General features: G+C 38.1%; 1 protein-coding gene across 2 annotated transcripts in view; it reads right to left on the bottom strand.

Annotated features, from left to right (window-relative positions):
- Positions 1 to 4,561: 4,561 nt before the first annotated feature.
- LOC149023193 (Polynucleotidyl transferase, ribonuclease H-like superfamily protein) overlaps positions 4,562 to 10,408 on the bottom strand; it is a 59,787-nt gene continuing 53,940 nt past the window's right edge. The window contains exons 9-13 of one of the 2 annotated variants that reach the window (XM_089143751.1): positions 7,710 to 7,770; positions 7,292 to 7,559; positions 6,439 to 6,620; positions 6,044 to 6,339; positions 4,562 to 5,091 (exon numbers count right to left, since the gene is read on the bottom strand). In XM_089143751.1, the coding sequence (XP_088999877.1) occupies positions 4,968 to 5,091; positions 6,044 to 6,339; positions 6,439 to 6,620; positions 7,292 to 7,559; positions 7,710 to 7,770 (931 nt within the window). In that variant the 3' untranslated portion in view covers positions 4,562 to 4,967. The remainder of the gene's footprint in view (positions 5,092 to 6,043; positions 6,340 to 6,438; positions 6,621 to 7,291; positions 7,560 to 7,709; positions 7,771 to 10,408) is intronic. The other variant, XM_089143749.1, reaches the window with a different exon arrangement.

Raw genomic sequence — 10,408 nt, 5'->3', positions numbered from 1 at the left:
GAGAAAAAGGAGAGAGAAAAGGAAATAAAAAATAAAAAAAGGGGAAAATCTCCCGTCCTACGCATTCGAAATAGTCAGTAATTGTTTGAGGTACAGGAGGGAGAGCGGATTCTTGACTAAACCAAGGTCAAAACACACACATACATGGAACAAGGACAAGTAAGTAATATTGACCAACCTATGTATGATAAGTGGGTGTTTTCCTTTTAGTAGACATATAACATGCACATGATAACATAAAGTCTATTTTATTTATTCATTAATGCAATTTATGGAAAGTGCATGATATATGTGCCTTTGCGTATTGAACAAAATGCATGGAATTGGATGACAGCTCAATGACTTGATTGAATTGCTTGAATGAAATGTTGATAGTGTTCTTGAACTGTTAATCATGAATTTGTAAGAATGTTTTGCATGTTAAATGTAAATTATTATGCTCTCATATGTAAATGATGGAATGTCATGACCTGTGTTCAGATGAGATTGAATGATATCATGCTCTCATATTTAAATGATTAAATTGCATGAATTGTGTTCAGATGAGACTGAATGATGTTTGAAATGAAAAATGTACATGGAAATAGACAGAGCATGGTAAGGCAATTTTGGAATTGCATATGAAAAGAGTAAAAGAAAAATGAATAAAATGTAATGGCTTCTGTAAGTCCTGGTACTTATGTACCCAAATGGGAGGGCATGAAGTGAGATTGAAAAGTGGAAAGATATACTAGACTGATGATGGCCTCCTGTAGAGAACACCTGGCCTTGAGCCAAGAGACTGATGCCACTTGTGTGGTTTAGACTGATGGTGCTCTCTCTACAGGTAGCGCTTAGGTCTAGTTTAATGAAAAGGGATAAAGGAAAAGGAAAATGAAAGGAAAGTTTGGAATGTATGATGTTATATGATTTGATGTGATAATTGATGCATAATGAACTGCCTGACTTACTTACATGGTTGTCCTTTATTGCTTACTGGTCGGCAAAGCTCATTATTGTAAATGTTAATAGGTACTCAGATTTATGATAAAGGCAAGGTGTTGCCACTTGTCAATGCCTTTAAAGTTGAAGATGTAATCTCATATTCCTTTCATTACGTTTGATATTTGTATAACTAGACTGTGCAGATATATATTCTTTTGTGGGGAAAAATGTTTTGTCTAGCATTTTGTTTTTATTTATTATAAAGAGGGGTTAATGAAGAGGAGCTGTCACATGCCCTAGTGGAATGTACATGATGTGGGCCCCACCAAGCCCTATGAAAATTGGGGTCGTGACAGTTAAAACATAAAATAGGGTTTAAAAACTTGGAATCCCGATTCTGTCTCGAAACTAGAAAAGGGATGGGGGTTGGGTCACCCAATCGGTCCAACCGACTGGTCCATGGTTGGACCCCCAAATGGGCTCTGATTTTGGTGATTTTTGATTTGAATGAAAGGTCTTTCAATTATCTACGTTTGGATACCTTAGTCTCATCAATTGGACACTCCATCGCTTGTCTACGGACATGCCAAAATTGCCCTTTTAACACCATCATGATTAATCTTCTCTCTCCTCTTAAACTCTAGGAGAGTTGTTGAGTCATCACAAGGGTCATCCACAATCATTGGGTCCACTTCTGAACCTTTGGCTTGACTTGAATGGCCCACAGTTGTCGCCAACTCAATGCCCGGGTTCTCGGTCTTGAAACCACGGGTTAAAGGGTTAGAAATCCGAGGGATATCACACCAACAATCTTAGGGTTTTTCTTCTTCCCAATGATTTCTACAAGCTCGTAAGGAATGGCGCCTTCATTGTGGGCGTAAGGAACAAGATCCTAATCGACACTAGGGGCTCTACTGGGTCCAGCAGCAAAAGGTTCAGCACATGCCTTTCTTGAAGAGAGATTCGATGAAGCCTCAAGTTCAAGAACAGGGATGGGGCTAGCAAGGTTGTTAGTTGGGTCCATGAAATGAATTTTATAGTAAAAGGAAGGAATCATAGAGGAAATTAAGGTAAGAATGAAGGGAGAAAGATGAAAAAGTTCAAAAGTTTTAACACAATAACTTGGATTGCAGACCATATTTTGGGTTTATAAAGGTGAAGCAGAGATAAAGATGAAGAAGAAAAGACATAACTGAGGAACAAGGTAAATAAAGGAAGTGAAACGATGCAAATGGAAACTCTCCAAATTCAGAGGGAAAATATACGATGCTTCGAATCAACGGATGTAAATGAATTGAATCGACGCTTGAGAAAGAAAAGGTGAATCATCCGCATTTTGGAGGGAAAAAATTGGACACGTGGAACAAACAAATTAGTTAGGAAAGAGGTACAGAGCGTACCTTGGAGGATCAAATGTATTGGATAAGAAAAATCTAGCATTTATGAGAAGATTGCTAAAGGCTGACAGGAATGGAACATTTTAAACTTCGAAATGATAATGGGGGCTGAGTGTTTTCCCAAGACGAGGAGATCAAGTTACAGATAATCTCGGATCAAGACGCGACTCATAGCCAGCTCTTAAAGAATCCTAAACGTTGGGGGATTCAAATTTGGCCCATGGAAGAAAATTTGGGGATAAAGGTTGAGTCAGATGAATAACTCTTAAGGAAAACATGATGGCTTTATGAATACATTATTCATTGATGAACTCTCCTGACCAGGGAAGAATTTAACATCCTCTGATGAACTCTTCTGATTAGAAAGATGAGCTCAGGATTATCCTCTGATGACTCTCCTCATTAGAAGATAAGCTCAAAACTCCCCGATGAACTCTCTTGATCAGAAGATGAGCTCAATGTTTCCAAATAAATTCTCATGATCAGAGGTGAACTCAAATACTGATGAATTCTCACAACTAAAGATGGATTGAGAACATATCCAAATGAATTTGACGAAGAATAATCATGTGGATCATAGGAAGAGTTTAAACCTCCTAATGAGAGTCTTAGTTGAGGTCAACCTGGTCAGTAGGCTTGGGGGTCATGTTATGGTAAACCATTAATTATCAGTTTGTACTGAGTCAACCGGTGGTCTCAGTATAACACAAGGTTGAGCCGTCAGTTACATGGGAATCTAATCATAACCATCAATCTAAAGGTGCGCATCCGACAGTCCAAATAAGACCTAATCAATAAGGAAAATCCATAAATAGGGAGTAAGTGGAAGAAAAATGTATGACACTTCATTTTTACTAGACTTGCAATTTTCTTGCTCTTAGCTCTTTCAAATCTAAGGTTTTCATGAGCTCTAGTTTGATCTCATCTAGCTCTCTACTGCTTTGATCGTCGGAGATGGATCGCCGATCAAGTCGGCTCTGTTTCTAATAGTATCTTTTAGTGAATTTTCAGGTGTACGTAGATCTGATCAGTTTGAGCCATAACTAAATCGTTGGTGTGATCCGCAATCTACAACCTCTGTAGATTCAACACCAACAAAAATAATACACAAGTTTTAAACATAAATGCCCGACACTTAACCTTCTTGTTTGGAGATGGTTGGCGGATGATGAGGAACAGTATGATGAGATGGAAGATCCTTCTTCCTCCGGTCCAAACTTGTTCCCCATAACGCCTCTGCTGACTCCAATGAAAAAGCTCCCTATTAAAGTGTGACATGTGTCTTTGAGATGTATAGTCAGCTAGAACGCAGTGGTTTACACAGCTTTAAGTTAATATTAGAAGTTTGGATTCAACCAAGTACTCTTGAAATAATGCTTGCTTCCTCACGATCTCAAGTATTAAAGAGATCTACAAGGTTCTTAGTTTTCTACTATTCTCTCCACCACTAACATTCTCGCAAAAGTACGTTAAAAAGAAGCTTTTAGGTTCCTCAGACTGCAAAAACAGAGAGAGAGCTTTGGACCATTCATTTACGCGTGCCTTGGATTGACGAGCACGACTCACCTAGCAGTTTATTGTTTCTTTGTTTATTCCCTACCGTTCAACAGGCAAACCAACCTTTTCTTCCCACCCCCATACTAGCTGAAAGATTCGCAAGAAACGGAAAAGACAGCCTTGGTAACATATCACCATTAAGGATTAAGAGAAATGTTCGGGAGTAGGAGAACAGAAGGAAGAGGAGGTGAAATATCCATTTACCCACCTGTATGATTTTACATTGAAAATAGAATTGGATTAGGTTAAAGGTAAAAATAGTACTGTCAACAATTTCACCTTAACCAGCCTAAACGGCATTACTTCCCTATAATGAAGGGGGGGGGGGTCTACATAGCAAAACTGTTGGCATGAACAGAACTCATTTCTTGGAGGCTGCATCGCAAGAACCCAACTGTGATACCAAGACCCGCTGTTCCACCAAGGAGGTGGTGGTAGTTTCCCCGTACTAAGTACAATGTTGGCACCAAGGGAAGAAAAATGAGATGGGAGAGCAACTGCAGGCCCGCAACCGATGTTTCAGTAACGCCCTGCCCTATCAGCTTTCTCAGAAGCTGGATGATGCTTACCCAAGGGTGACTCAAACAGTGAACATATGAGGCCTCAGTAACAGAATATCAGATGCATGACATCAGAGGCTATTTTTTATTTTTACTTATTTTTACTTAATGATAAGAATAACAATGTTTCAACATCCATGAGAGAGTTAAACCACTCACTAAGTGGTGCGATTTTTTTACCAACTGAGCCCCCTTGGTGTAGAAGGTTAATTTTATCACTTTTCTTTTTGGCGAAAATCTTAAATGTTACTTAGTGAGAGAAACACACTTCCCAATTTCAATATTGACTTCTACTCGTTGCTTTAGGTAAGGAATGACAATATAAATCTGTCTGTAACCAGTTTTCTGAGTTGAATTTCTATATGCCAGAGAACGACAGAGATGGACAAATTGAAAAGTGAAAGTAGCAGAAATGATACCCATGCTACATAACACTCCGAAAAAAGTAGAGGCATTTGCTTGATTTTCCTCACATACAGACAAAATAGAGAACGCCAGAACGGCAAAGAACCTTAACCGAACCAACAGATCACTGCTTCACAGTAACAAAACATAGACCTACTTCAGCTTGGGCCTGGAGCTCTCCCAATGCCTTGACAAGTTTCTCACGGCACATTGTGGTCTCTCCCTCCTGTGTGATCATTTTCCTCAACCTAAACCCGATGCACAAATACAAACAAACAAGAAAATCTGTTAGACTCGACAATTAGAAAAAAAGGGTACCAAGTTTAGATCAGATAAAGTCATAATTGAACCAAGAAACTATAACATTAATTACTTTTCCTTTTCAAATTCTTAATTCACTACTTTGGTGACAAAAAAGTTGCACCTTAGATAAAATGGATGATACCCTTTTAAGACTGTTGAACAGAAAAGAACTACATAATAAAAGATCATTACCATAAAGATGACCTGTCGAGAAGTGAGCTCGGATTGATAAATATTCCACTACTACTTAGATTCTTTACACCCATTCTGAGTCAACTAAACTATGATTCCATGATGGGAACGATCATGAGGGAATTATATGGGCTTTCTGGAGCATTACTCCCACCGACGCATCTTCACAAATGAAATGAAATGAAAAGATGACAGAAAAGCAATTAACCAGAATAAAGTACCAATCTGCTTTTAAGCTTGTAACAAGCAAATACTTTTTAAAACACCTGACAGCACAGGACATGTGATCATAGGTTTGTTTCTAAGCCTCTCTCATCAAATCAAAAGGTTAACATCTGTATGCAGATGCCCTTTTTTCTAGCGCAGCAAGAATAGGATAATTCCCAATAGTACATAAGATACAGCTAAGTAACATTAACTTTATGCGTGAGTATAATCTGGCAAAATAACTGGCATTCATTAAAAGGGAAACCAGAGGAAATTAATTTTCTGTCAAGTGGATAGATTGAAAAGATAGCAAATATAGGAACTTTGGTCCTTTTCCCCAGTCCGAGAATTCCAGTTATTTGTAATATCAAATCATAACTCATAGCAAATGTCTTTGTTGATATTAATAACGTAAATGTCTTTGTTGATATTAATAACGTTAATCAGAAAAGCATATGATCAGAACATAAATGGTTGCAGAAGGCATTCATGACATACCTTTGGACAACTGCTGTGTTTCCATGACCTGTACAAACAATAAGCATAGCATTTGTTGGTAACGCGTCATAGAGGTTTCGGGTTCGAGCATCCAGACGACTTAGTATGATCTTCAATTCAGGGTTCAAAGAGTAGTTCATGGCTTTATTTTTTTTAGATGCCTTACGACATGTAAGCAATGATATCATTTCTGCAACTTTACTATTCAGTTTGTCCACATCCTTTGCTTCTCTGTGGAAATAGGAATTCAACTCCGAGAATTGAGTCCAGACAAAGTGTACATTATCCTTCTTTACCTAAACCGACAAATAAAAAAATGGACATTAGAATTTAAAAGTGTTATCATTCAGAAGTAGAAATAACATTAAAGATAAATGTGTGGTTATAAGACCGACCTCTTTGCTAGTCTTTGCAAGTGCTTCATCATCTGATGATACAGGAACTGCATGGCATGATGCAGTAGCATACCGCTTCACCAAGGAAATATCATCAATAAAAGAGCAGGTCTTGCCACAGTCATTCAAAACTGTGACCAATTTCTTACGCATGAATGATGGTGGCGAACCAAATTCAGGTCCTATAACCAAAGTTAATGAGCTATTGGATAAACAAGCATCAAATAAAAATAAAGTATCATTTTACATGACCTATAGAGACAAAAATAAGGTGCTTTGACTAAGATATCATTTAAATATAGTCCATCATTCACTGGATAATAACTCTAATCAAGAAGTTAAAAAGAGCAACAATCTACATGAGAAGGTAGGTCCAGAGAGAGCTGCACTTTTTGGGAAATGGTAGGGCAAAAGAACGTTTTGCCAGACACACCCAAACACTCACCCTAGGACCGTTAATCCCTAAATCCATCAAAGGTAAAGAAGAAAGTAAAGTTATATGGAGAAAAAGAACACCAGAAACATGGAATTAGAAACAATAATTATTAGGTTGACATTATGTTTGAAAAAAAAAATCTTGTTCTATTTGAGATAAGGCTAAATTTATTTATTTATTTTGGTTGTATAATATCTACTCAAACTCCTTGAACCATCAAGAAACAAACAGTAGTATAATTAACTTCGACTCTGAAGCAACACAAAATCCTACCTATGTCCACATATCACAGTTATATGTTGCTAGAAACAATTAACAGAAAATTTACAAACAATAATTTGCATGATACATCCCCATCAGCCAGCTTTCAAAATATCAGAAAATAAAAGGAACCAAGAAATGCATCTGAATGCTTACCATGTCTAATCTTCAACAGTGCTAATTCCATTGCAGCTCTTGCATCTTCAACACTGTCATGTCCATTTTCAGATGTCTGTATCTCCCTAGAAAGAAATTTCCGGGCAAGCACTCTTAAAGCAGTTTTATAACGTATACCACGAGGATTTTTATACAATATTGCAGTATCAATCACCACATCATGAGAGATCTTTAAAGCTGCTAGGTCATTCTCCAAGGAATGCCCCACTAAGATGGTATCTTTGTAAACATGCTTCAAAAACTCTTCCTGAAGAACAACTAAACATTATATTGATGCCAAAGACACATAGTATAAGAAAAAGCTGGATTACTAGTTCATTCAAGAAAACTTGCATCGCCTTCCACAGAAGGGTGGAAAAAAATGCCATGGAACCAGGACTTAAACCAAGTGACGCACCTGCATATCTTTAAGTGTCGTAGTCACCTTACTCAGCATTTCACATGTTATTCCACTATACCTAAAGAAAGCAGTATAAGAATCCTTAAAACATACCATAACTGTAACTTCATTTTCAATAACAAAATACTCAAAAGTAAAAATAAAAAAATTTCCGGCTATTTATGAACTTTTTTAATTTTCAGCCCTAGAAAAGGAAATGAACTATTTTTCTTTTGCTCTAGGTAGAAGAGTCAAGATGAGAGAGTTTGGACAAATTTTAAAAAGAATATAATAATCTAAAGCTTGTAAAATATGTGGGAGTTGCAACACCACCCAGTGTCTGTAAACATGTCATAATCTGTTCCTAACCACTTCTCAATTGAGGCCCCAAACCGATAGGTGCTACCAACATTGAACAATAACGGGGATGACAACAGACAAAACTGTATCAGATGGTCCACCTTATGCGTGAAGATAACAGACTCAAACAAATATCTTGGTTTCAGACCTTCAGTAAAGAGTGAATAAAGAGTAGATATCTGTCAAGCTCCAATGACCAGGAATTCAGAAACTAAGAAACATGACATAGAATCACGGTCACCACTCAATATATGACAAGCTTTTTGTTCACAGGAACATAAATCCATCAGACAAACATCCAGACAGAATCACTCCACAAAAAGCCACAATGACATAAAAGGATAGCAACAATCAAAACCTTCAATAGTATTTACTAATCTCAAGTTCTCAACAGGTAACTTCCTCCCAAATTTATGACTCAGTTAATAGCTTCTAGGTTTGGAACCTATAGACAATCTTTGGTCTCTTAAGAAAATACAAACAAAAGAACTTAAAACCACGTAAACTATACTCTCCAGTCTCCAGAAAAGTTTTGGATGATCAAAATGCTCCTCAATCCCTTTCTCACATCACTCTTCCCACAAATCTATAATCAATTTAGATGGTTGGAAGCACTGACATGTTGCCGATGAAAGAAACAATCGTAGCACTAGTACCCCTTAGCTATCGACAGCAGCAGTGTTAGCCATTCATTGGCCCAATATGCGCCGGTTTTGGTATGGGCAGCATATTTTCTTGCTGATTTTTTTTTTTAAATTTATTTATATTTAAAACAAAATAATACATGGGCAAGGGAAAAAAAAAATTAATATCTGGGTATATGATTGTTTCTTTGCTTGGAGAAAATTATTTTGTTGTTCAGTGACTTATGCAATTGTTTTATATGCAACAATGATCATCTCTGCTAGTAGGAGTCAGGGGAGGTGATTCACAAGGTGGACAATAGGGACAGCCATAGAGACTAGAAGGGAAGGTTGACCCTGGATGGCAATACTGTGTCACAATTGATGGAAGCAAAGACAAGACGATGTAATTTTTGTGGGAAGCAGTTAGGGTCAGGTGGCATCAGCAAGTCTAAGGAACACACATCACTAGGAGTACAAAGGATGTGTCTACATGCAAAGAGGCTAGTGCAAAGGTCGTGAAGGCAATCAGGGAATCAGAGAAAGGGAAGGGGAAGAAGAAAGAGGAGAAGAACAGAGCAGAAAGAGCACTTGATGACATGGTGTGAGGACCTACAACACACAGGGTTGTTTTATATTTTGAGGATGCTAACCCCATTAATGTGGGTAGAGAGCAAGAGGAGAGGGAGATGAGGTGCACTAGGGCAAAGAGTAGCGCATCACACCACCATGAATAGGAGAGGGCCAGAGCTAAAGATACAGGAGCATCTGGGACAGGGGGAAGGGTTTGTATTTATGGCATGTTCAAAAAATCAAAGAGTCAGAGGGTCACTCCTCCATCAACATCTGATTATTCACGCCGTCAGGACCCGATTCTAGAGCAGGATACTGATGTTTTCAGGAGAGGGGGACCAAGCAACTCAAGATTTTAGGTGCTTGGAAAAATATGATGGGCAAGGATAAAAGTTCAGTGGCAAAGTAGACGCTCTACAACATCATTTCAGCAAACACATCACAGGGCCCTTACCACAAGAATATGATTAGCACTATTGCAGAGGCAGGTCCCGGATATGTCGGTCCCACCCATAAAGAGTTGTTGACCACCTACCTTACATAGGAGGAGTTGCAAAATACATCGAGGATATAAGACCCTTATAGGATACTTATAGATGCACCATTATGTCTGATGGATGGACCAATCTGACGAAATAGTCGATTATCAACTTAATAATGTATTGTGATAGAAGGACTGTATTCTTGAGATCTATGGATGCTACTAGTCATGTGAGAGACCACACCTATATCCTTGGTCTCTTACAAAACGTGGTGGAGGAGGTGGGGCCAAAGAATGTAGTGCAGATCGTCATTGACAATGGCGCCAACTTCAAGAAGGTAGGTAAGATGATAATAAGTTCACCTTAGTATCATCCTTTTTGGACACCTTATGCAGCCATTGTATCGATCTCATGTTGAAAGATATTGGGAAGACCAAAATTCTCGAGGGCGTATGGTGAAGGCTAGACAGGTGATAAACTTCATCTTAATCATACCTAGGCTCTCGACATGATGAAGCAATCATGTAATGGAGAGTTGGTGCGATCTGGTCCGACGAGATCAGTGATGAATTTTGTTGCCCTCAATACTATACAAGAGAAGAAGACAAACTTGAGATTGATGTTTACATCCCAGGAGTGATTTGATTAGCCTAAATCCAGGTTGGATAAGCAAATTTTA

Source organism: Hakea prostrata, chromosome 2 (genome assembly GCF_041222555.1).
Source record: "Hakea prostrata isolate BN-2017 chromosome 2, UWA_Hpros_2, whole genome shotgun sequence".
In the NCBI taxonomy this organism is placed as follows: Eukaryota; Viridiplantae; Streptophyta; class Magnoliopsida; order Proteales; family Proteaceae; genus Hakea; species Hakea prostrata.
This window is presented reverse-complemented; position numbering and strand designations above follow the sequence as displayed.